Source organism: Ictidomys tridecemlineatus, chromosome 3 (genome assembly GCF_052094955.1).
Source record: "Ictidomys tridecemlineatus isolate mIctTri1 chromosome 3, mIctTri1.hap1, whole genome shotgun sequence".
In the NCBI taxonomy this organism is placed as follows: Eukaryota; Metazoa; Chordata; class Mammalia; order Rodentia; family Sciuridae; genus Ictidomys; species Ictidomys tridecemlineatus.
The window spans coordinates 20,498,078-20,523,420 of NC_135479.1; the positions used below are offsets into that span (position 1 = coordinate 20,498,078).

General features: G+C 55.8%; 1 protein-coding gene across 4 annotated transcripts; it reads left to right on the plus strand.

Moving 5' to 3' along the window:
- The first annotated feature begins 501 nt into the window (after positions 1 to 501).
- On the plus strand, positions 502 to 23,846 carry Jup (junction plakoglobin). Of its 4 annotated transcripts, XM_040268785.2 has the most exons (15): positions 520 to 661; positions 5,039 to 5,175; positions 10,942 to 11,154; positions 12,694 to 12,953; positions 13,127 to 13,365; positions 14,151 to 14,352; positions 15,374 to 15,518; positions 15,644 to 15,747; positions 16,887 to 17,225; positions 19,119 to 19,274; positions 19,483 to 19,602; positions 21,180 to 21,330; positions 21,436 to 21,557; positions 22,240 to 22,279; positions 22,534 to 23,846. In XM_040268785.2, the coding sequence occupies exons 3-15, from the start codon at positions 10,947 to 10,949 to the stop codon at positions 22,683 to 22,685; spliced, it is 2,238 nt and encodes a 745-aa protein (XP_040124719.1). In that variant the 5' UTR covers positions 520 to 661; positions 5,039 to 5,175; positions 10,942 to 10,946; the 3' UTR covers positions 22,686 to 23,846. The 4 variants fall into 4 exon arrangements, with proteins under 4 accessions (XP_005321910.1, XP_040124719.1, XP_013212500.1 ...); XM_005321853.5 differs by lacking the exon at positions 5,039 to 5,175 and having other exon boundaries at positions 502 to 661; XM_013357046.4 differs by lacking the exons at positions 520 to 661; positions 5,039 to 5,175 and adding an exon at positions 947 to 1,229.
- The last annotated feature ends 1,497 nt before the right edge of the window (positions 23,847 to 25,343 follow it).

Sequence of the window (25,343 nt, forward strand, 5' to 3'; positions counted from 1 at the left end):
TTTACAAATATGTTATTACTACTTTGGGGCAAGGATGAATAAGCCCAAAGAAGCATTGTGCCTGACGCTGAGTTGGGTGACCAGTGAAGGCGTTGGTCCTTTCCCACGGCGCCCCCTGACTCACCTGTTGGACAGGTAGGGGGGAAGGGGAGAGTAATGAGTCTTACCTGCTCAGAGCTAGGGTGGGGCAAGACACACCCCACCCCTTTCATTGGTTCTTCCCTTAGTCTTACTGACAGACCCTTGCCCAATCAGGAGGAAGTAATTTTCTATCTGCCAATAGGTGCAGAGTGAGGATGGGACCTGAAGTTGGAGTCCATCCCCAGAGTCGACAGGCAGTCCCTGGGGCCAATGGGGAGCGCATAAACAGAAGCGGCCGTGGAAGGGGACTGGGCGCGAGGCTCCGCCCCTCGGTGGGACACTCAAGCGAAGCAACCAGTGAGTTCGCTTCTGTGGGTGGGCGTCTTCCTCAGGGGCGGAGCTTCAAGGGGGCGAGAGGTGTGGCTTGGCTGTCAGGTCCCTTCGCCTTTTGTTCGGTTACTGAGTTGCTGCCTTGGCCAGAGTCCGGAGCAGCCGCCGCCCGAGCGCGCCGAGCTCAGTTCGCTGCCCGCGCCGGCTCCCACCCGGCCCAACCACGACCCGGCCCGGCTCACACACGCAGGTGCGGACAATCAGGGCGGGTAGAGCTGGAGAGAGAAGGGATGACGAGCGACCGAGAAGGGGGTCCCACCCGTTTTAGGGCAGGTGAGGGTGGGTGCTAGGGAGCGCCACCTTGCACCGGCGGCAGGGGGCGCGCTAGGGTCCTGTGCGCGGCGTCTCTGGGGTACGCGGTTCGGGCGGAGAGTGCCTCGGGGCTTCGAGAGCCCGAGATCCGAGAAGGGCGGGGAGGGATCAAAGCAGGTGCCTCCTGGGTCGCGCCTCCCGCGGAGCCCGGGGAGCCTGCCCGACGCCGCGTCCCTGGCTCTCGCCCTGCGCTGGCGGGGAAGACTTTGACCTGCTCCGCCTGCGTTCCGAAGCTCACTCTGCAGTCGGGAATTGACCGTCTGGGAAACTTGCTGCCGCTGGTCTCTACGGGGCCACCCTCACCCCACCCCACGCGTCATCCTCGCTTTCCCTCCCTCCCTACTCCCCCAGGCCTGGGTGGGGCCCTATTGTCTGCGCCCAGCTTGCCCAACTGTGGGGGCCGAGCTCACATTTTCCCAGCGACGCGGGCCCCACCTGCTGAGCAGGTGAGCGCAGGAGTACGGGGGCCTCCCCTCCAGCTTGTTGCGAACCGTACTTGCGACGCCTCCCTCCTCCCGGGTGGGTGCCGGGCTATGGCTCCTCCACGGGAAGTGGGATGGGGTGACGAGGGGGCTGGTGCCGGGCTCAGTGCTGTTCTGGTGTCTGGCACTCTCGGCTTGGCCTGGGGCGTGCGGGAGAGGGGTCTGTGCACGGGTAGAGAGAATTCAGGGTCACCTCGCTCAGTTTCCAGTAGCTGCGCTTCCAGTGTTGATATGGGAACAGCAATACCCCTTATTCTCTAATCTCATATTGTTGAAAAATCACCCTAAACAAACTTTCCAGGAGGAAGTAACCGTGGCGCCTTTCTCTGGGGGGTTTTCCTGTTTCCTTGCCCAGAGCTTCCTACAGGCTCAGGGGGTCCTTTTGATGCAAAGCGCCTTCCCGCAGCCGGCTCCAGGCTGAACGTGGGCCAGTGCCTGCGCTCTGACCCCGTCCTCCCTGCCCCCACCTCCATCCTGTTTGCTGGGCCCCTGGGGCCCGAGGTGGGGCCCGGGGTTGGGGGGGGGGCGAGAGGGGAAGCGGCTTCTTCCTGCCTCCGGGGACCACCACACCCCCTCGGATGAGGCCTGCGCGAGTGGCTGGCTCTTCCAGGCTCTGCCCCCTCCCCAGGAATGGGGTGGGTGCCAAGCTGAGGAGGGCTGGGGGTGTGATTGTTCTTGTCTTTTTTTTTTTTTTCCTGCACCACATCCCCCAATATTCCTTAGCTGGCTGGTAATTGAGGCAGAAGAGCTGGGTGCACCGGGGCTGGCTTTCCATTTGATTTGTGAATTATGAAGGTGCATTCTTTCTGGAGGCTTTGCAGCCTTTTCTATATCCCCCGGTTTCCTGAGAGCCTTTGGTGGGGAAAGTGGGACAGGAGGAAGGCCTTTTGAGGAAGGTTTCCTCCACGAAGGCACCCTGGGGCAGAGCTGCATTAGCCTCCTCTCCCCCCAGTGCCCTGGGAACCCATCCCCTGGCTGATTTCCACCAGGCTTGCTATACTGGTTTTTAAAAATCAAGTGTGGTCTTTTTGCAGATAGTTGGAGCCCAGCCTCCTTGGGGGACAAATCAGGAATGTCAGGGCTGGGGATCTCCCTCAGTCTTGGGGCAGGGGGAAGATTTGGGTGGGGATTCTCAGGGCTGCTTGTCCTGATTCCGGTGGGAAGAACCTATTGCCTCTTTCTTAACTGTAGATGGGAGAGTGGGCACCAGGGGTCAGACCCACTTCTTTGGAGTGTCCTGGTGAGGCTCTAACTCAGCCCTAGGAATGGAGGGGAGATAGCTCCAAGCACATAGAGTTTGTGCCTAAACAACCTGTTTTCCCTCCTCTCTTGCCAAGGTGGGGGAGGAGAAGGCATTGTAATTACGTTGACTAAATGATTAGTTGAGCTAATCTAGTTTGTGACTGAGATGAAAAGATAATACTGAGGAAGTATTGCTAGGAGGTGCCTGGTGGAAACTGGCTACTGACTGAACAGGAGGGAGGGGGAAAGAAATAGGATCCAATTAGTCTTTTCTTGCCAGATCAAGCCCCAGCTTGGGTGACAGGAGGCCTCCCCCGCACCCTAGCTCCACCCCATTCCCTCTGGAACCGCTGTTTGGGCTGCCAGGGCTGAGGCTTGGAGAATGCAACATGTGGGAATGAAGGAGGTCAGGTGCGGGCCGGCAGCTTCTCCCCTTTGGAGGCCCATGCATGGGGTGGGTGCCGATGAGAGGGGGTGCTCTCCCCACCAAGCGCTACCTTAGAATGACATGGCACAGTTGACTAGTCTGCAGAAGGACTCATTATCTGGAGAGGAGTAGGGGACACCTCTCCAGATAGGGGGACAGTTCTGGGTTCAGGGATTTGGGCTTGGACAGAGCTGGACTTCAGTCCCAGCCCATTGTCTCATTACGGGTGTAGCCTTGGTCAAAGTTCTCTTGAAGCCTCAATCACCTCTTTGGCAAAATAGGAATAATAAATCCTACCCACTAAGTAAGAACTTGATGAATGGTAACTTGAAATTAAGAAGAGACTGTGTATACCAAGCACTTTCCTCACTGATCTCATGTACTCATTTTGGCTACCCCTTAAAGAAGCAGGTGTCATCAATTCCATGCTCGAGATGAGGAAATTAAAACTCAGGGAAGTCAAGTAACTTGCCCAAGGTTGCACAGCGGGACTCAAGCAGAGCCAAAATTGGCATTTGGGTTCTCTGGCTGCAAGCCCAGAGCCCATTCTGCCGTATGGTTCTTCTGCAGCTGTGAAAGGATTTTTTTTTTTTTTTTTTTTTTTTTTAGCGCTAGGGATGGAACCCAGGATCTCACATGTGCTAGGCAGGCACTCTACCACTGAGCCACACCCCCAGCCCTGGAAAGAATTTTTCTGCTGCCTCTTTTTGACGGCTTCTGCTAGATTGGAAAGAAGAGGATTCAGAAGGGCCCAGCAAGCTGTGTGGGTGGTAAAGGTGGGGACAGGTTTGTCAGGTGGGGTGACTCATGTCCTAGCTGCTAGCACTCTGAAAACTTCTCCAGTGGCTTGATGGAGGGGTAGCTCCCCAAGGCCAAGGGCTCTGGTGAGTGTTAGGGGATGTCAAGAGGGAAGAGGGGCATAGGTTAAAGCCATGCTGTCCCCCAACTTGTGCCAGGTAGAACCCTGGCTTTCAGGGCCTGTGCCTGCACACGCCTGCTTGGCTGCGGCTGGGGCTGTGCCAAGATAAAGAGGGCCTGCTCCCTGGGGAGTGGAGACTTAGGCCGGTGTCTTGCTGAACAGTGCTGGCCTGCGCTTCCAGGCCTTTGTGGAGGGGAACTGGCTGTGCTTTGGAGGCTGGGAGGCCTGGGGGCTGTAGTAGGCTGCTGCTGGGTGGGTGACCTTTCTAGTGATGGGGTGAGAGTCCTGGGTGCTATCAGCCAGAGCTTTGGGCTTTGAGGGAGGAACTGGTATCAGGTGGTCCTATCAGACCAGCCTGGATCTCGATCTGGCACCTCTGCCAGCTGGGCACCCGGTACCAGAATAAGCCTGCAAACCGTCTTAGAAATGGGTTCTCTGAATGAGGCCCTGGGTTCAAACCCCAATACCCGGGGAAACAAGATAGAAATGGGTTCTCCATGTGTGATGGTGCAGTCTGATTACTGAGCCTCTCACCACCAGCCTCTTACCACCTCGGACACGGGGATTATGGATCCTTGTGAAAGAAGACGAAGGGCCTTGGTATGAGAGAGAAGGAAAGAGAAGGAACTCATTCTGGCTCTCCAGAGGGTGATGGACATGTGGTGGTTTTTGTTTGTTTTGGTTTTTGGTGGTCCTGGGGATTGAAACTAGGGCTTCCCACATGCTAGGCAAGTGTTCTACCAACTGAGCTATATCACCAGCCCTGGCTTGTGATTTTCTATCATTGAGGACACAAAAGCAAGAAATGGGATTGATTCCCTAATGGAAGGAATAGAGGATAGACAGGAGGAAGGACTTCTGCACATTATAGATGAGTTGTCTTTTTTTTTTTTTTTGGTACCAAGGAACCACTGAGCCACATCCCCAGCCCTTTGTATTTTTTTTTTTTTTTGAAACAGCATCTTGGAGGGTTGCTTAGGGCCTCCCTAAATTGCTGAGGCTGGCTTTGAACTGAGATCTTCCTGCCTCAGTCTCCTGAGCCTCTGGGAGTACAGACGAGTGCTACCATGCTCAGCTTCCCAATCCTTTAGTTTATGTTTTATTTTGAGACAGAGTCTCACATGTTCCTGAGGGTCTTGCTAAGTCTCTGGGGTTGTCCTCAAACTTGTGGTCCTCCTGTTTCAGCCTCCTGAAGGCATGCGCCCCTGTACGCGACTCACAGACGAGACCTTGCTTTGAAGGAGAGCCATGGAGGAGTGGAGGCTCCGAGTCGACTCTCCTGAGGAGAGGTTGTGCTGTCTGGGAGGGACAGGTCCCTCTGGGTGAGAGTCTGAGGCCTGCTGGGCTCCCTGGGACAGAACCTACTCCGTGAAATATTTCATGTAGAAGAAATGAACAATACCAAAAACTCAGCAGAGCTGTCTTGTATCTTTTGGGATAAGAGGCAGATGGCAGTGAGGGGGACAGGCATCTGTGAAAAGGTTGGCCCAGAGACCCTGTGGAGAGAAAAAAGCAGTGTGGCTGACTGGGGCAGGTCCTTGGGGCTTGTATTACTGCAGGTGACATCCTGAGGCCTCTCCTGGGACCTGGTTGAGGTTGGTGGAGATCTGGGGAGGTGGATCGCCCTATTTTCTAGCTATCCTCAGCCCAGCCTGGTGAGAAAGCTTTCTAACTCCTCCCCTGAGCTCAGCCTTGAGGACCCTCTGGGCTGGAAGATCAGCTTTGGGTCTTTATCGACTGGAGACAGTGGATTCTTCTCTCTCTACCTCCGTCTTCCCCCATCTGTCCCATTTTGTGAGGCAACTACCCGGAATGCCCATTTCTTCCCCTTCTCTTTCCCTGGCGCCCTTTGGTTCTGTAGCCTCCATGCTGGGGAGCTCATGCTCTGGACACCAGGAGTTTTCACCGAGCCTCTTCCAAAGCCTAGCTTTTCTCTAGTGTGCCCCGTGTGGGGACGACGCAGCCAGACCTCCTTGACTGTCCCAGGAGAGGGTCAGGTCACCTTCCTGCGGAATCTCACACTAAGGAACGGACATCAGCCGGGGTCCAGTCGAGGAGTGGGCTGACCAGGGACCAGGCTATCCAGGCCCCAGCGGTGGTGGCTAGGGGTAGTGCCATGAGGGTGTCGCTGTGTGGAATTAACGTCACCAACACAAGTAGCCCTTCGCTGTTGTCCCTGCTGTGGCTGAAGTGATTTTCCATCTGCAGGAGTCCCAGTTTGGGCTCGTCTGCCAGCTTGGGATTATGCCCACAGAGGGTCCCCAGGAGGGAGTGGAAGGTCCAGCTGGAGCCCCATCCAGGGGAGCCCAGCGGTTCCTGAGGTCACGCCACTTGGCCCGGGCATGTCCCTCTCCTGCAGATCCCCTTCATTTTCCCACTCGGGTTTGTTGGCTTTGGGCGGGAGCCCAGAAGGAAGAAAACAAATAGCAGCTGGGTCGCAGCCTGAGTCGCCCCAAGTCCCAGCTTGTGCTCAGGCCACAGCCTGGGCTGTCCTCCAGACTGGAAGTGAGGGTTTTCCTCCGGAAGCTTCCCTGTCTTCTCTCGTCCCCTGCTTGGCCAGCCCTGGCTCCACTAGTGTCTGCCCTCTTGAGGTGACCATTCTGCTGGTGCAGACCCCGGAGTCTGCCCAGGACCCTCTGGTCTGCAGCGCTTGATGGTGAGGGTGGGGGTGAGGGAGCCTGAAGCTGCCAGCCTGGGGGAGAGGCCCTTGGGGAAGCCCCAGCCTGAAGAGGGAGTTAAGGCTCCCAGGGGAAGCAGTGATGTCTGGCTCTCTGTTTGTGCCTGTGCTTGGGACTGCTGGCCACCTCTCAGCTGGAGCAGTGGGGGAGGCTCTGGGCCAGGACCCTGCTGAACCCAGCTCCCCAGGCTGCTGTATGGGAAAAACCCTTCCCTCACTGGCCTTGCTGACCCTTGCTGCAGGAGGCGGCATCTAACTGCTGAGGGGGAGTCGAGGGTCTCCACCTGGACTGGGCCAAGTTGCTCTGCCCGCCCAGGACTGGACATGGCTTCTCTCCAGCCATGCACCCACCCCCTGCTTCCCCAGGGGCCTCTGGCCTAGACCTGGGAGGCAGTTCCTCTCCTAGCCTTCATCCAAGGAGTCAGAGAAAGGCAGTCTGGGTCTTGAAAAGGCAGGCAGGCTGCCATCCACCTTGCCCTGGCCCCCCCTGGCACATCTCTGCCGCCTCCTGTCTGGCGCCCGTTTCTCTAATGCGAGGAGAATGTTCGCCTCTCCTGTCCACAGACCGCTTCCAGAGTCACAGCTGTTCCGTTCCCACAGCTGACTGAAGAAAGGAGTAGCTTGATTGGCTCTGTTTATAGACGAGGAAAATGAGGCTGAGGAAATGGAGTAACTTGCCCAATTGTGCACGGCCAGTGAGGGGTGGAACCTCATGGAGCCCCGCTTGCCTCAGAATGCCCTGCTCTCCTGCCTGCTGCTCCCTCCCGTCACTATCTGAGCCTGGGATGTGGCTCTGCACAGGGTGCTGGCCTCTGGCTCAAGGAACCCTGGGGTCCCAGCCCTATAACTCCCTGCCTTCTAGTCCCCAGATGCAGTGTTTCCAAGCCTTGGTCCAGCACAGCCTCTCAGGCAGCCTGTCCTCGCTTCTGGTTGTCTTATTGACCCGTGGCCTCCTGCAGCCAGCCTCGCTGTGCCCTTTGCTGACCGTCCTCAGCGGGTGCTAACTGGGGCAGAAGGCTGTCTGCACAGAGGGGTGCATCGAAGGACGGGGTGCACTCCAGGGTACACCCGCAGCCGCTCGTTTCTTCCTTGCAGGCGCCTACTCCATCTGGACTGGGCGGGGAAAGGATCCTTCCCAACCCTGTCAGGGCCCTGTGTCTTCTCTCCTCCTGTCCTTGAGCTGTCCCCCACTGCTCCCTGTGATCTCTCAGCTGGCTTCACCCTCCCCTATTGCCAACAGTAGAACATGCTCAAAACAAAGGCTTCCCCCAGAAACCCGCCCTGTGTCTGTCTGTGCTTTCTCCGGCCTGGCTCATGGGCAGGGCCCTCGGCATCTCCTGCTTCCACCCTGTCTCTGTCCAAGGCAATTGTGGAAGGTCTGACTCCAGGGCCAGGGTGGAATGTAATGAGACCAAACTGGGTGCGGCCCTCCACCCCTGAGAAGAGCCAGATCTGCACTTTTGATTCTTGTGGGAGAATTTCCCAGGTCTTTCTCAGGAGAAGGGAGGGAGAAAGGTGGGGCAGGTTGATAGTCCTGCTTTCCTGTTGCAAGAATATCTGTCCCATGCGTCCTCTCCCTGGGAAGAGTTCTAGTGCCTGTCCACTCCCTGAACCTCTGTCCAACTCTGACCTCATCCTCAGACTTCTCTCATCTGCATGGGAATCCTGGTCACTTATTACTAGGATCTTAGACATCAGCATTCCTTTGAGATGACCTGAGCCAGCCTTTCTGTAGAGGAAGCCCAGAGATGGAAAGTAACTGCCCAGGGACTCCCAGCACTTTGTGGAACTGGGACTGGAACCTGAGATGATTGGTGTGCAGCGGGGTGTTCTTTCACCTGTGAGTACCCTCGGCCACGTCAGCCCCCTCCTCCCTTGGCAAGAGGGCTCAGCTCCATCAGTCTTGCCTGGTGGACCACATGCTGTTTCCACTGTGAGACAAACCTGGATAGGAGCAGAGCATCACCATCTTCTCCGCGGGGAGCCTCAGCCACCCTACCCACCCCACTTTTTTTGGTATTAGATATTGAGCTCAGGGGTAGCCTCCCACTGAACTGCACCTCCAATCCTTTTAATTTATTTTTGATTTAGAGACAGGGTCTCACTCAGTTGCTGAGGCTGACCTTGAACTTGGGATCCTCCTGCCTCAGTCTCCCAAGGTGCTAGGATTTCAGGTGTGCACCCACTGTGCCCATCCCATTTCCCTTCCCAGAAGTTGGGAATAAAAAAAAATGCCTGACAGCAAGAAAGAGATCCATTTGATATTAAAGGCAACTGGGTGCCTGTACCCCCTGCCCCCCATCATTGTCCCTCTGTCCTGCCCTGGGCAGCTGTCTGGCCCTCAGCTTTCCTTGGCTCCAGGCCCGGGCTGCTGGGGGTCGTGAGGGGCCTGCAAGGAAACTCCCCATAGCCTGGACCTTGGTGGTCCTTTCTAATTAGAGGCTGGTCCCTGTGATTTGGGATGAGGACCCCTCCCCTCTGGAATGACCCTTGGGTTAGGCAGAGAAAGGGCCTTTCCTGGTCCGAATGGGGCGTTTGTGTGGAGCAGGGCTGGGCACGCTCGGCGTGGCATTTGGGGGGTTATTATAACTGTGCTTCACCTTCATCTCAAGTGCTCGGATGTCCAGTTTTCTTCCTCCCCCCAGGGGCAGCTTCTTTGCTCAGCTGGCCCCTCCCAAGCTCCTTGGTTCTCTCTTGGGACCTGCCATTGGGGCAGGGGATGGGATGGGGAAGGCAGGCGGAGCGCCAGGCAGGATTTTCCTGAGTCTGTCTCTTCCAAGCCCCTGGTTTCCTGCCATTGACCCTTGTCTGCTGCCCGGGACAGGGTGCATGGGAAGGGCGGGGGCGGGGGTTGCCTCCCGAAATAGCCGTACTTGGCGAATGCCTGGGAGCAGCTGTGCACATCTGGTGGCACAGAGCCTGCCGTCTGGTGTCCTGGGCCTGCTTCTGTTTATCAGCCCGAAACTCTGAGTCACTGCATGTGGCAGGGGCAGAGGAAGGAGGTGGCTGCGAGCTGGTCTGGCTCCTGCCTCTGCCTGTGTGTACTAGGTGCGCTCAGGACAGGGGAGGGGCTGTGCATTGCCATAAAAGGGAACAAGACCTGAGGAATCCTTTGTCATCCTCCTCCAGGGTGGCTCTGAGCTGACACTGGGAAGAAGTCCCTGGTGCTCTTGTTTCTGGGGTGGGGCCAGGTTGCTCTGGTTCCCTACCCTCGTCCCCATCAGTCCTTCATCACAACCAGCTTGAGGGGCAGGGTGCCAGCCCTCTTCATGGGAGACCAGCCTGGGGTTGGCTTGCTCTCTGAGGCCACCTGGGACATGCAAAGGCAGCAGACATGGGTGCCATTCATGCCTGTGCCTGGTCCAGGCTCCGTATCTGTCCATGTGGGAACAGAGTGTGTGCTTTGAAATGGCGCCTGCGAGGATGACAGAATCGGTGAGAGGTCTGGCACAGAACCGGCCCTCGTAGCTTCCGGCCTCTCCTCCAGTCACCCGCCTCTGCAGGTCAGTCCCCAAGACAGAAGAGGCAGGCAGACCATGTGGGTGGTTCACACACCTGCTTCAAAGTATTAGCAAACCTCTAAGCACCCCCAAGTCTCTGCAGAGAGGGTCAGGGGTTCTTGAGGGGCAGTGACCACCCCAGAGGCCTGCCCCACTCCATAGCCCTAAGCCTGGGTTCAAGGTGAGAAAGTACTTCCGGGGGTAAGGCGGTGCCCACAGTGACAGCCACGGCCTCCAAGGCTGAACGCCTGCCGTTTGTCAGTGCCAGTACCATCCTGGGTTCCTGGCTGTCCTCGCAACAGCCCCCGGGGAGTGTAGCTGGGTTTTACAGATGAGGATACTGAGGCTCCACAGAGATGCGAATTTGCCAGGAGTGGTAGCTGAGATCCGAGGGGTCTGTGGTGTTCTCGGCACCGGGAAAGCTTTGAGGAGCCAGGGAGCTGGGAGAGAGGAAGCCTTTGGGGCTCTTTGTGATCCTGCTTGACCCACAAGAAAGTGAGATCCAGGAATCTCTGAGGGAGCCTCTGGTGCCCCAGAGAAACCTGTCTGACAGCTTCCCTGCCCCACCCAGTTCCTGGCCAATGTCAGGAGTGCCACCACGTCACCGCCCCGCCTCCACAGCTTTCCCAGGGGCCCAGTGAAGTGAGAGGCTGCTGGAGGCCCCAAGCGCCTTCTCCCTCATAGTGGGCCCGAGGTCAGAGACGCAAGCCCCGAGTCACAGACCACTGCTCCCCCTGGGCCTGGTACCCTTCCATATGCAGCCACCTAGGGTCCTTGAGGCTATGGTGGAGTCAGGGGAGTTGGTGGGGGTCTAGGAATGGAGGAGGCTGGGGTGGGGATGGGGCTGGGGTGAAGCTGGGGCAAGGCCACTGGGCCAGCTGACTTCCTGGCTCTCTTGTGCCCTCCCACAGCCACCATGGAGGTAATGAACCTGATCGAACAACCCATCAAGGTGACTGAGTGGCAGCAGACGTACACCTACGACTCAGGCATCCACTCAGGTGCCAACACCTGTGTGCCCTCCGTCAGCAGCAAGGGTATCATGGAGGAGGACGAAGCCTGTGGGCGCCAGTACACGCTCAAGAAGACCACCACCTACACCCAGGGGGTGCCCCAGAACCAAGGTCAGCACCTTTGGGGGCTTTTCCGTGGGGTAGAAAAAACCCAGAAGACCCCTGGAAGAACATCAGAACAAAGGAAGGCAGATTTCAGGAGGCCCCCTTGGTTTGAGGAGGAGGCGTACTTCCTACTCTTAGGGACCTGTGAAGTCTGAATGAGGAGGCAGCTCATGCTCACGGGAGCCCGCCCAGTCTGAGGGAGGAGGCTTAGCTATCAGGGTCTCCCGTGTGGGATGGATGCAGACTCTTCTTCCATGAACCCTTAGTGTGGAGTGGGGCGTAGACCCTGTCCCTGGTGCCACCAATCGGAAGAAGAGGCGCAGTTTTTGCCTTCTGTGTGCATGGGAATATGATGGGGAGGCATGATTCCTGCCTTCAGGGGACCTGGGGATTGTGGAAGATGTCCTTTTTGCTCTAGGAGCCTTATGTCTGGTGGGAAAAACAGTTCTCCAGCCCCAGGGAGCCCCCAGCCTGGTGGAGGAGGTGCCGAGCTCAAGCCCAGACTAGGCCAGCGTGGGCTGGTAGAGATGGGCCAAGTGCAGGGTGGAGTGGCTGACTCAGTTCTGGGGCTTAGTCTCATGGTAGGGGGAGGGGGAAGGGCGCCTTGCCAACTCAGGTGTCTCTTCCCTTCTGGAGGAGAGAAGCATCTGGACCCCAGGACTGTTGTCCCCAGGTGCCTTCAAGGCCTTGGAGAGGATGAGCTCTGGGACCTGGAAGAGTGTAAGGTGAACTGAGCCTGGCTGGGGCTCTGCAGGGCTCAGCCTCTGCACCCTGGGTCTCTTCCCTGGCCACAGGCAGAAGCCTCAGCTGGGCAGAGCCCAGCACTGTGCTGGGAGCTCAAAGTATAGCATCTAGGTGGGAAGCCACGTAGGTGTCTCCTCCTTGCCCAGCAATTAGAGTAAACTCTCTGCCTGCCTCTCCCTTGGGGCATTGGGACAGTCATCAAGGTGGGGGTGCCTGGGCTCCTACTTGTTGGACTCATGGGGCTCCCCGGGGGCTGGAACCTGGAAGGGGGACCACTGGGGACTCAGAGAGTAGGGCTTTGGGCTCCTGAGTCTGTCTGTGACCTCTGTGCCCAGTAAAGTGGAAATAGTAATATACTTGACTTATAGGTAGTTGTAAGATTAGACAAGAAAATAAAAGAAAAGGAATGAATTCATGGCCAGGTGGATAATAAGTACTTAAAATATTACTTCATTTTATTAATAATTACCACTAACATTTCTGTAGTGAGAGGTGCCAGGCACAAAGAGCCCTTTCTTTCCAGAGCAGTTCTCAACTATGATCTCATTTAATTGTCATAGGAATTCCCTGTGCTGGATTTAACAGGTGGGACCCCATTTTACAGATGAGGAATCTTGAGGCATTGATGATCCCCCCAATGCCATGGTTAGGGGCAGAACTATGAATGGTGCTCTGGGGGTTTGGTCAAGGTGGAAGGCTGCCCAGGGGACTCAGGTGGGCTGTCTACACCTCCTGCCCTGCCCCCCCAGGGTCCTCCCCATCCTCCTCCTGCAGCTCTGTTCCCATTCTGTTGGCTCTCAGGTGATCTCGAGTACCAGATATCCACGACGGCCAGAGCCAAGCGGGTGCGGGAGGCCATGTGTCCAGGTGTGACAGGCGAGGACAGCTCATTGCTGTTGGCCACCCAGGTGGAGGGACAGACCACCAACCTGCAGAGACTGGCTGAGCCGTCCCAGCTGCTCAAGTCGGCCATCGTGCATCTCATCAACTACCAGGACGATGCGGAGCTGGCCACCCGGGCCCTTCCCGAGCTCACCAAACTGCTCAACGATGAGGACCCGGTCCGTGAGGGCCTCGGGGGGCAGACGGGAGGGAGGTCCTGTCCCGACTCCCCACGGGCCACAGGCGGCTGACTTGAGTTTCCCTGAGAGGAAAGGGGTCCTGCCTCTTCCTTTCCTCAGCAGCGGGTCCTGGCCCAGATGCTCACGTCCTCCCATTCTTTCCCAACCTCCAGGTGGTGGTGACCAAGGCGGCCATGATTGTGAACCAGCTGTCAAAGAAGGAGGCATCCCGCCGGGCCCTGATGGGCTCCCCGCAGCTGGTGGCGGCCGTGGTGCGCACCATGCAGAACACCAGCGACCTGGACACGGCCCGCTGCACCACCAGCATCCTGCACAACCTCTCCCACCACCGCGAGGGGCTGCTCGCCATCTTCAAGTCAGGCGGCATCCCTGCCCTGGTCCGCATGCTCAGGTGCTCCTCCCTTCCCACTGCGGGAGCCTAGGGCTCCCCTCGCCAGGGCTTCCCCTTCCCTTCTTTGGGCTTCCCTAAACACACTGAGCACCTGCTGTGTGCCAGGTGCAGAAGCACATCTCTCCTGGTGCTCCGTGGCACACAGGCTCGCAGGGGGCACAGGTGTGTAAACAGCCGGTCAGTTATCAGGGTACAGGTAGGCTGTGGCTGAAGATGCCTGAGATTGCCCGCAGGTAGACTCGTTCCTGCGGCAGGGTTGATGGATGGGTGGAGTTTGGTTAGTGTAGATGAGGGTGATGGTTCCAGGTAGAGCGAATAGCATAGGTGAGGCCCCTGTGACCTTGTCTTTCCTATCTTATGCTGATGTTGAGTGGCCTTATTGCTCATCCAGGCTGAGAGATCCCTGAGGGTAGAGGTATTGATTTCACTCCAGGCTGCACCCTTTGCAGGGCCTCTCTGGCACTTACCCTTCCACGTGGTTGTTACCCCACAGGGAAAGGTATTGAGGGGACTTACCATGTGCTCGGCACCAGAGGGGAGCTCAGAAGCAGAAGCAGTCATGTCTAAGTGCTTGGTGTATAAGAGTGGGACTGGGTTCACGGATTTGATTTGATTGATACATTTTTTTGTGTGTGGTACTGGAATTTGGACCCAGGGCCTTGTGCATGCCAGAGACATGAGGTTTTGAGAAAGAGCTATTCCCATGGGGGTGTTAGTATGAGGTGGGCTTCCTGCAGAAGGTGAGAATACCCAGAGGCAAGGACCTGACTCCTCTGCACCCCTAGCTCTCCCGTGGAGTCGGTCCTGTTCTACGCCATCACCACCCTGCACAACCTGCTACTGTACCAGGAGGGTGCCAAGATGGCAGTACGCCTGGCAGATGGGCTGCAGAAGATGGTGCCCCTGCTCAACAAGAACAACCCAAAGTTCCTGGCCATCACCACCGACTGCCTGCAGCTCCTGGCCTACGGCAACCAGGAGAGCAAGGTGGGCGCTCCCACCCCTGGCCTGCAGCCTGTGCTTGTATCACCTCCCACCCACCCTGCCAGCTTTAGGCCTGTGTCCCCTTGTGCTTCCAGATGACGTATATGGCGAAACAGATAATCATGTTTTACCCTGTTTCTGAATTCTCAGAATGATTTTGAGGATCAGATAAAGAAAAATACCCTTATCTTTCTCATAGCTATTGTTATCTTTTTTTTTTTTTTTTTGGTGCAGTGCTAGTAATTGAAGTCTTTTTTATTTTTATTTTGAGGCAGGGTCTCCCTCAGTTGCAGAGGCTGGTCTTGAACTTGTGATCCTTCTGCCTTAGCTTCCTGAGTCACGGGAATTACAGGCGTGTGCCGCTGTGCCTGGCCACTGCTGTTATTTTGATGTTTTTTCCTCAGTGCTGTTCTAGGGGCTTATTTATAAATACATACATCTGGTTGTAGTCATAGCAGTATGTGGATTTGCATCTGTTTTCTTTCTTTCTTTATTTTTTTTTCAACTGGAAACTGAACCTAGGGATGCTCTACCATTGAGCTACATCCCCATTTTTTAAAAAATTTTGAGACGGGGGGTCTCACTAAGTGCTGAAGCTGGTTTCTAGCTTGTGATCCTCCTGTCTTAACCTCCTAAGTCACTGGGATTGCAGATGTGCACCGCTGCGCCCTGCTGGGTAGAACATCAGATTTTGCTACCAGTTTTCCCTCTTTATCTGTTATGAACATCTCTGGGCACATGACTTTTCCCAGAATAGAAAAAATTTTCATCAGCAGGGCTCTGGGCTTTTACCCAGATGGTCTAATTTCCGTTGTCGTCAGTAGCAGTGGCTGTGAGTACAGTTTTGCCACGTCCTAGTCAGCACTGGGTATTATCCTTTTCTTAAAATTCTGGCTTACGTGATCATCACAAAAGCTATTCAGGTTTGAGCAGAAGCTCAGTAATGACCGCTTTATCCTATATCTCCCTCCTCCCCTGCCGTATTCCCTGCCTTACTCCCGTTTCCCCCCCCTTTCCCCGACAGCTCATCATCCTGGCCCATGGAGGACCCCAGGCACTTGTTCAGATCATGCGGAACTATAGCTATGAGAAGCTTCTCTGGACCACCAGCCGCGTGCTCAAGGTGCTATCCGTGTGTCCCAGCAATAAGCCTGCCATTGTGGAGGCTGGTGAGTATGATAGCTTCAAGGATGACCTGTGTGGTTGGAAGGGTCAGGGTAGGGGTCCTGCCCTGTAGCCAGGCTGGGTCACCTGTGCTCCCCTATGGCTGACAAGACCCCTTTCCCTGCCCCAGGTGGCATGCAGGCCCTGGGCAAGCACCTGACCAGCAACAGCCCCCGCCTGGTGCAGAACTGCCTCTGGACCCTGCGTAACCTCTCGGATGTGGCCACGAAGCAGGTGAGGGAGGTGACCAGGGCTGGGGCCAGCTTCTGCAGCTTCCTGTTTGGGTGTCCAACCTCAGGTGCTGGGGGAGGACTGGAGCCTCTGAATCCCCCACCCTCGTAGCTGAGGCGGGAAAGGCCCTGGAGGCCCTCATCCATGTGGCTGGAGATTCTAGTCCTATTAGGGATCTGGGAAGGGGAAAGGAAGGGCCTGACATCTTTAAGCAGCAAAGGTTCAGGTGGCAGCAGAGGCCCAGTTTTGGCTAGACCCTGGCCAGGAGCAGCAGCGTACCAGAAGATGGCTGTGGGGCCCCAGTGGCTGAAAACAGCTGCAGGGAAGGTGCAGCTCAGTCCCTCCTTGCACCCCATCCGCCATTGCCAGCAGCCTGCCCCCACCCTCCACACTGGGCTAGAGCTCCGCTGGGCTCCTGTGGACCTGAGCTTGCTTAACCCTTTCAGCAACCTGGAGGTGGAGTGTGCGACCCTGGTTAGATGACGAAACCGTGGCTCAGGGACTTAAGGAATGTCCTGTGGTCATAGGTAGTAATGGCAGCTGGCGTTCCAGCCCCAGATTGTGTGTCCCCAAAGCCCAGGGTCTTTCTGTCCTATCACAGGCCCTCATGGCTCTCCCTGGAGAAGTGAAGCTTCCAAACTAGGGATTTTTCCTGAAAGTAGGTTTGGCTTAGAGACCTCTGGAGAGGGGAGGGCATCGGGGAGGCCAGAAAAGTGGGAAGTGTGTGACAGTGGGTCGCCTGGTCACAGAAGCATGTGACCTCCTTGACAATCTCCTCTAGGCCCGGAGGCCTCCTTTGGCCAAGATGCCCTTGGCCAGGGCAGGGCTCTGCCTCATTTGAGGGCCCAGGGCCAGGTGGGTAAGATGGAGGAAAGAGTGTGGAGCTTAGTGACTGGCCTGGGTTTGGCCTCATAGCTGTGCATCTGGGCAAACCTCGCAACCTCTCTGAGCCTCTTGGCCTTGCTTGCTCTAGGGATTAGTAACACCCTTTCCCAGGGTATCAGCAGGTCATGGGATGAAAGTTCCCAGGCATGTGCAGGCAGGCCTATCCCTTTAGGCCATCAGCTCTGCTTAGACATACTTGGAAAGGCTTCCTGTAGCTGGCACCCCCTCACTCTCCATGCCCTTCTCCCCACCCCCAGGAGGGCCTGGAGAGTGTGCTGAAGATCCTGGTGAACCAGCTGAGTGTGGACGATGTCAACGTCCTCACCTGTGCCACGGGCACCCTCTCCAACCTGACCTGCAACAACAGCAAGAATAAGACTCTGGTGACACAGAACAGTGGCGTGGAGGCGCTCATCCATGCCATCCTGCGCGCTGGCGACAAGGATGACATCACAGAGCCTGCTGTCTGTGCCCTGCGCCACCTCACCAGCCGCCATCCTGAGGCCGAGATGGCTCAGAACTCCGTGCGCCTCAATTACGGCATCCCAGCCATTGTCAAGTTGCTCAACCAGCCAAACCAGTGGCCACTGGTCAAGGTACAACTCCCCTGCCCGGGGATCAGCGAGGGGAGGCAGCTCCCTGTGCAGGCCAGGCACTGCATTGGTAAAGCGGCCCTAGATACAGTGGCTCAGATAGGCCAAAGTTCATTTCTCTCTCATGGAGCAGTTTAAACCCGATTGTCATCAGCTTTGCCCCAGACACAGATGATTTCTGTCCTGTGCCTCTGCCACCCCTAGAGCAGAGCTTCTCAAAGTTCAACATGCACACACGTGTGGCCTAGGTCGGGGAGGGGGTCTCATTCCTCTGCAGGAGCCGGTTCAGTGCCCCTGGCTGGGCCTGGGAGACTGTGTTGCTAACAGGCTCCCCGGGGATACTGCTGGTCCACAGAGCACCTTCCTTATACAGAAGGTTAGATGACAGCGTTGCTCCCACGCGGATGGTTGGATTGTGTGCCCCCACCGTGGGGAAGGAGCGAGGCCTGGGGCCAGCAGAACAAGGACCTACTCTGGCTCCCGCCCCAGAACCTGGTTACCGGGCCTCATCGAGATGTAAGGAAGTTAGGAAGAGTCACCACCAGCCACATGGCCACATGTCCTGCTAAACTAGGACAGTGCCAAAATAAAAGAGAAAGGGAGCGCTCTGGGGGTGGGTGCTCAGTCCCTGTCCTGGGGAGGTGGGAATGGGGGGTGGGGCCTCTTGCTCAGGGGCTTCCTGATCGAGGAGGGATGTGTATCCCTTCTCATAACCAGTGGGGGAGTGATGGCAGGCCAGGGGCAGCCAGGCAGGGGACAGGGTTATGGCAGATGGGGTGTGTGTTTGTAGGAACAAGGAAAAGAGCCCAAGGCAAGGTGACATCTGGTGCGAGGGAGTGAGAAAACTACCATTGACTAGGGTTTCGTGAGTGCCACGGGAACTCCACTACCCTGGGGGTGTGCCACTTGCTAAATATTAGACAGTTGAGCGGTGTAGATGAGAATGGTGCTCAGCGATTATGCACACTGAATTTAAAAAATAGATCTATAGGGGCTGGGTTGTGGCTCAGAGGTACAGCACTTGCCTAGTATGTGGGAGGCACTGGGTTTAATTCTCAGCACTGTATATAAATAAATAAAATAAAGGTCCATCAACAATTTAAAAATATTTTTTAAAAAAGATCTATAGTGAGAAAAAAATGGTGGTGAGTGTGACCCCGCCTTGTTGCTTGTTCCTTGCTACAAGCCAAGGTGCTGATGGTATTTACATCCTGACCCAGCAGCTAAGTGACAAGTAACACCCCATGTTCCCATCCTCATCTCTCACATGACTTTCATCCCTGCCCTACCAGTTTCTGGTTTTGAGCATCCAGTGATGTGACAAATTGCTTTGCCAGATCCTGAGGGGCTCTGGGAGGTCAGAGTGGTGGCTGTGAGTCACGGTCCCTGGGGAGGGGAACTCATCCTGGAGCTGCCCTGTTGGAGATTGATTGCAGTATGAGTGTCACCAAGCAGGAGGCTTTGGGGTCAACCGTGGCAAAGATTTCCTGATAATCAGGGTTTGGGAATTAGAAAAACAAGCGAGCCAGGTGCAGTGGCACAGGCCTGTAATCCCAGCTTCTCAGGAGGCTGAGGCAGGAGGACCACAAGTTTCAGGCCAACCTGGACAACTGTCTCAACATAAAAAAAATAATAAGCATTGGGGGTGTAGCTCATTAGTAGAGCACCTGGGTTCAGTCCCTAGTACTACAAGAAAAGAACAGAAAATTTAAACGTGAGGACTCACGGGTCCTCCACAATAAGGGACCCAGGCGGGAGTGGTCTCGTCCTCTGGAGATTTCCCAGTGTGTGTGGGGGGCCTGCAGGGCAGAAGAGGTGACAGCAGAGGAAGGAAATACTGAAACTGGGAAACTGGGGTCCTCTAGACGCCCCTGAACTCTGCCCTTTTCCCGCCAGGCAACCATCGGTCTTATCAGGAATCTGGCCCTGTGCCCGGCCAACCATGCCCCCCTGCAGGAGGCGGCCGTCATTCCCCGCCTTGTCCAGCTGCTGGTCAAGGCCCACCAGGATGCCCAGCGCCACGTGGCTGCAGGCACGCAGCAGCCCTACACCGTAAGTGAGCTTGGTGGCACCTGTGACAGCCTTCCTTGGGTGTCAGGGCGTCCTCAGTGTTAAGTGTCTATGTAAAGGAGGAGGTGGGCTGCATTGGATGTTGATTCCAAGGTTCAGTGAAATCTGTCAGTCTGTCATTGTGGGGAGGAGTGGTGAGCTTGTCCAAGGGCCACCTGTCCTGATGCCGCATGCCGCATGTCTCGTGCAGGACGGTGTCAGGATGGAGGAGATTGTGGAGGGCTGCACTGGAGCCCTGCACATCCTCGCCCGGGATCCCATGAACCGCATGGAGATCTTCCGGCTCAACACCATCCCCCTGTTTGTGCAGGTGAGTCTGGGGCAGGTGGGCAGGGGAGCTCCCCTCAGCCACTACCAAGAGGGTAAGATTGGGGGTCATGGGTTTGGGAGGCCCAGGCCAGGAGTCGGGAGGTCTTTGGAAGGGAGTGGCCACACCAGGAGTGAGTACCCAGGCAGCTCCCAGATGCAATGGTTTTCCAAGCTCAGAAGCAAAGGAAGAGATCACAAAGGAAGAAACAAAAATCTTGCGATTCAACCACAGGAACATTAGAGCCATCTGTATGTCAGAGACGACCTAAAAAAGTAAACAGCAAACTGGGAAAATATGTTCAAGTACCACAACAGGCAGGGGTTCAATAGCCCTCGTGTTAAAAGCTCATTTATACTAAGTCCCAGGAGTTAGATGCAGGCAGAGGCCACAGGTAATTCCCAGGAGGCTCATACACAAACAATGCTCAGCCCCAGGAGTTTAGAGAAATGAAACTTGTCCCCCAGCGAGAGCCCATTTTCTACTATCAAATGGGCAAAGGAAAATAATTGAGTGTGCCCTACGCAGGGGACAGTTTGATGAAATAGACTCATACCCTGCTGGTGGGAAGCAGGCTGGAAAGCAGCCTTGCAGTATTTATAGGGAGCTTTGGAAATATTCATGTTCCTATCTTTCAACCAACTAATTCAAATCCAAGTCTATGAAATAATTTAATGTCACTTAGAATATGGACAAAAATTGGGGCTGTGGTTGTGGCTCATTAGAAGAGCGCATACCTACCATGTGTGAGGCACTGGGTTTGATCCTCAGCACCACATAAAAATAAATAAAGGTATTGTGTCCATCTACAACTAAAAACAAATTTAAAAAAATAAGGACAAAAATGTATACACAGAGGTAACAATTACAATGTTACTTACAGTATTTAAAAACAAACAGCAATCCCAGAGGCTTGGGACTCTGAGGCAGGAAGGTTGCAAGTTCAAAGCCAGCCTCAGCAACTTAGCAAGATCCTAAACAACTTAGTGAGACCTTGTTTTTAAAAAAAGGGGGCGGGGGGCTGGGGATCCGACTGAGTGGTTAAGCACCCCTGGGTTCAATTCCTGGTACAAAAAATAATTTTTTGCTTTTAAAAATTTTCTTATTAATTGAATTAGCGGAGTAAAGGGTAAGTGCTGGGGCTTCCTTCCATAGCCACCTATTGTTCAGTCTCATAGCACTACATTTAGCCTTCAGCATTTAATCTTTCTCTCTTATCAATATGAATGCATAGATGTTTAGGAAAAGTCTAAGCATAATACATAGGAAAATGCTTTATTCCACTATAGCAAGTGAAAAAGGCAGGAATCATCAGAATTATATACAGTGGACAATAATTGGCCTGTGATAAAAATGCAGTGGGAATATGGCAGTGTGTTAACAGCAATCTTCTATCCACCGGGGGAATTATGGCTGGCTTGCTCCTTTCTGTGTCTTTATGCCTTCTTGGGCTTTTCTCATTTTGTGGCATAAGCTTAGGTTAAACCCAGAAAGGGGTGGGCAGGACTGTGGGCTGTGCTGCCTGGCCTGCCTCACCCTCATGCCCTGCACTACTCCCTGTCCTCTGTCCTGTCCTCCAGCTCCTGTACTCGTCGGTAGAGAACATCCAGCGTGTGGCCGCCGGGGTCCTCTGCGAGCTGGCCCAGGACAAGGAGGCAGCCGATGCCATTGATGCCGAGGGGGCCTCCGCCCCTCTCATGGAGCTTCTGCACTCTCGCAACGAGGGCACTGGTGAGGGGCTGGGCTGTGGGCCAGGGGAGGGGAGGCTGGCCTTGCTTCCCCAGTGGCGGTGGCCTAGGGAGCATCGACTTGGCTGTAACTTCCCTCTCTGCTCAGCCACCTATGCTGCCGCTGTCCTGTTCCGAATCTCTGAGGACAAGAACCCAGATTACCGCAAGCGCGTGTCTGTGGAGCTCACCAACTCCCTCTTCAAGCATGACCCCGCCGCCTGGGAGGCTGTGAGTATCCAAGGTTGAACTGCAACTTCTGGGGAACCTTCACCCCGTATCCTTGGCTTCACAGATTTTTATATTGTTTTTGGATCATTTTTGACTTTCCTAGCAGATGGAGTCAGTAGAGGGAACCATGTATTTGTCCCCTGCCCCCACAGTGCTGGGGATTGACCCATGTCCTTGCACATGTCAGACAAGCCTGTTACCACTGAGCCACCTTCCCAGCTGCACCCCGTATCTGTTTTTGACCTAAAATAGTAGCAATTTCATTTTGCCCAAATGAATATAAAAGGTTTGAGGAAGGACACCTTTTTCTTCTCCTTGCAGAGGTGGGGACTGAACCTTGGGCCTTGTGCACTCTGCCACTGAGCTCTACCCCCAGCCCAGGTTCCCTTTTTTAATTTGTGCAAAGATGCTACCAGTGTCCTGGGCCTGGCTGGGGCAGTGTCCCGTATTCATTCTTTAGTTCTCTTCCTGCCAACACCCCCCCAGATCTGGTTCTGTGGGAGCCCCCAAGCACGAGACCCACACCCTGAGGAGGTGCCCAAGGTCATGAGTTCATCATCCTCTTCCGCCAAGAGATCTCCACTTTGCCTTAGACCCTTTTTTAGGAGTCCCTCCCTGTCCCCAGCCGAGAGCCAGCCCAGAGCGTGCCTTTGCAGACCTCCTGCTTTCTCTCCCTCCCCAGGCCCAGAGCATGATCCCCATCAATGAACCCTATGCTGATGGTAAGTGGCCAGAAGTCCTCAGGATTCCAGAGAACCTAGACTCTGGCAAGTGAGAGGGATGGGGGGGACATATCATGGCGGCCACTCTGTGGTGTCCACCTGGACTCCAGCCTAGATCCCCTGGTGTGGGAGTTTGGGAAGGAGGTAGGGCCCTTGGTGGTGGGCAGGGGTAGAGGAGTTGGCTGAGGGCTACCTAGACCAACTCCTGTGGCGTGGCCTGCAGACCTCCAGACAAATTCCCTTCTTGTCCCCAGACATGGATGCCACCTACCGCCCCATGTACTCCAGCGATGTCCCGCTTGACCCCCTGGAGATGCACATGGACATGGATGGGGACTACCCCATTGACACCTACAGCGACGGCCTCAGGCCCCCCTACCCCACTGCGGACCACATGCTGGCCTAGCTGGCCCCACCCAGTACGGCACCCGCTGCCTCGCAGCCCTGCGCCTGCTCACAGGCTGCCAAGGTGCCTGTTTCTCCCTCTCATGAACCTCCTTCTGATGGGAGCCCTCCATTTTCTCTGCTGAAACCTTGGCTTCTGTTTCGGGGGGAAGGAGTATGGGAGCCCCTTGCCGCTGAGCTTCCCAAAGTAAGGCCTGCTCTGGCTGCCTCCTCCTTGTACCTTTGCTTGGGGCTGGAGTCCTGCTCCTTCCAGCCTCTTCTTACTAAGGAAAGACAACTGGCCCTTCTGGGGTGGTGGGTGAGTGTCATGGGAGTGGCCTGAGCTTCTGGGGGACACCCAGTCCCTGGTCCCTGGGTCTGTGCCCCTGGCAGATGCAGTTCCTCGCCTGAGAGGCTCTTGTGCAGGTGATGGGGTGAGACAGAAAAGTGCCTGAGCCGTGGGAGCCCGGGCTGTGACTTCCTGCTGGACTCCACGCCTTCCGAAGTCCTCCCAGGGTTTCTTGGGATGGTGTTCTGCCCCTGCTTTTCTGTCCTGGGCTGTGGGTTCAGGGCCCGCCTGACCTCCCTGCCCCACTTCTGTGGCCGTGGCCGCTAAAGCTTTAGATTCAGCCGCCCACCCTGTGTCTCCCAGCAGCCCTCCTGACCTGTTTGTCCCCAGTTGCCTGGACCCTTCTCTGGGTCAGGTTTTCTCACCGGACTTCCCTGACCCACTGCTCTGAGGCCCCAGGGTCTCCAGGACCCAGGCTCAGGGCCCAAACCCCTGAAATCCAAAGCTTCTTTTGAAAAATTCAGGGACCTTCCAGGGAGACAGGACGGAGATGCAGAAAGTGAGTCCCCTACTCTAACGGACGTCCACCGATCTCTCCAGGATCCTAAATTGGCTTCTGCCCCTCCTGGAGAAGCTCTGGGGACATCTCCCACCCTGACGCCACCCCCCCCACTGCCCCAGCTGACCCCCAGAAGTGCTCTTGCTGACCCCTCTGGTGTGCGGTGAGGGGCTTTCTCTTCCCTTCCTGTTTCAGACTCCCCTACCATCCCTTGCACATGGGTATGGGAGGGTGGCAGGGGTCCCAGCCGAAAGTGTATTATTATCGCTTTATGTTTTTGGTTATTGGTTGTTTTTGTATAGACCAAAGCAAAGAAAATAAAAGTAACACACAGATCCGGTGGGAACCACTTAGGGGTGGGATGTGGGGAAGACGAGGGGCCTCCCCTGTTTCCCTCCTTGTCTGGACCCTTGTGTCCTCGTGGCTGCCTGAGGTGTGGGAAAGACAGGGCAGGAACCATGGGGGAGAAGGGAGTGTTGGAGGAGTCAGTTTAATCCCCACACAGCTGCAGGGCTGCAGCGTGGTAGCTAGGACAGGGCAAGACATGTCAGGGGTGAGTCCCGCCCTCAGGGACGCCAGCCTTGTTCCTCTCTAATGGCAAGCTCCTTTCTGGCCTCTGCCTCCAGTCCTGCTTTGTGTGCAGATATTGTGCTCCCTGTGACCTCTGGCTTGGTTCTCTGCCCCTCTGGTCTGCGGTGGGCCCTCCCCAGCTCCTGCCTACTCCCCACTGTGTCCCCTGCTGCCGACTCTGCCCTCAGCCATGTGGTGCCAGCCGGCATCTTCTATGCTGTCTCCTGCTTCCTGGTCTTTGCTCATGCACCCCCACCTGCCTGGCCTGCCTTCCCCTGCTCATCCAGTGGCATGTGACCCCAGGAACAACCCCAGACTGAGCTGTGCACCTTGTCTTCCATGCTCCCTGGTGGTACAGACTGTCATCTCACCCATCACGTTGGTCTGTCAGCTTTACGTTGACAGTTCCCTACCCACAGTGCTGGGTTCTTTCTGAGGTGGGCTGGTCCCAAGGCACCCGGCACACCTGAGACCAGGAGGTACTTGTGGCTGCGCTTGCAGGGCGGGGAGCCTGCTTTCTACACCTGGCTGGAGTCGGTCAGGGCTGGCTGGGCCATGGAGCCTCAGGGGGATGGGCTGCTGGACCAGAGGCAGGCAGCCTGGTTAGGAGGTGGCAGGATGGTCCAAGCACAGGGGATGACACACTGAGCTGAGCTCTGCTGACAAGAACCTTTGGAGGGGAGAGGGGACATAGTGTTCAGGGGCCAAAAGGAGGGAATTAACAGCGCTCATTATCTGTACTCCATGTTCAGGACTTCGGCAGAAGACACCTGAATTGGGAAATTTGCGAACTTGGTAGAGGGACAATCTACAAATATGTGGGTGGTATAGTATAGAGCCAGGAAGAGGACAGTATCCTGGGCTAGTTACCGTGGCCTCACCAGCTGGAGCCTGAGGCAGGAAGTGGGGAATGTGTACTGGGAGCAGGACCCTGAGGATGAGGCTCCTGACAGGAAGCTGTGACCTCAATCCCTCCTGCTGGTGATTGCTGTTGGCCAAACTCAGGCAGAAACCAGAAAGCCCAGCGCAGCGTGGAGAAGAGCTGGAGAGACCAAAAAAGACACCCAGCCAACTACCACCCCATCTTTCCAAAAGAGGACTCGCTGTTGAAAGGATTAAGCCTCCTAACAGAAAATGGGGGCAAGGGAAGGGAGGGGGCAGGAAGCAGCTGCATGTCGATCAAGCTTCATACGAGGCTCTGAGCTTCCTGGCAGCCTGGTCACCGCATATAAATAAATAAAATAAAGGTCCATTGACAACCA

Coding starts and splice junctions, on each gene's coding strand:
- Jup (XM_005321853.5), top strand. CDS start 10,947: ATGGAGGTAATGAACCTGATCGAACAACCCATCAAGGTGACTGAGTGG. Junction 11,155..12,693: donor GGGGGTGCCCCAGAACCAAG/GTCAGCACCTTT, acceptor GTTGGCTCTCAG/GTGATCTCGAGTACCAGATA. Junction 13,366..14,150: donor GCCCTGGTCCGCATGCTCAG/GTGCTCCTCCCT, acceptor CTGCACCCCTAG/CTCTCCCGTGGAGTCGGTCC.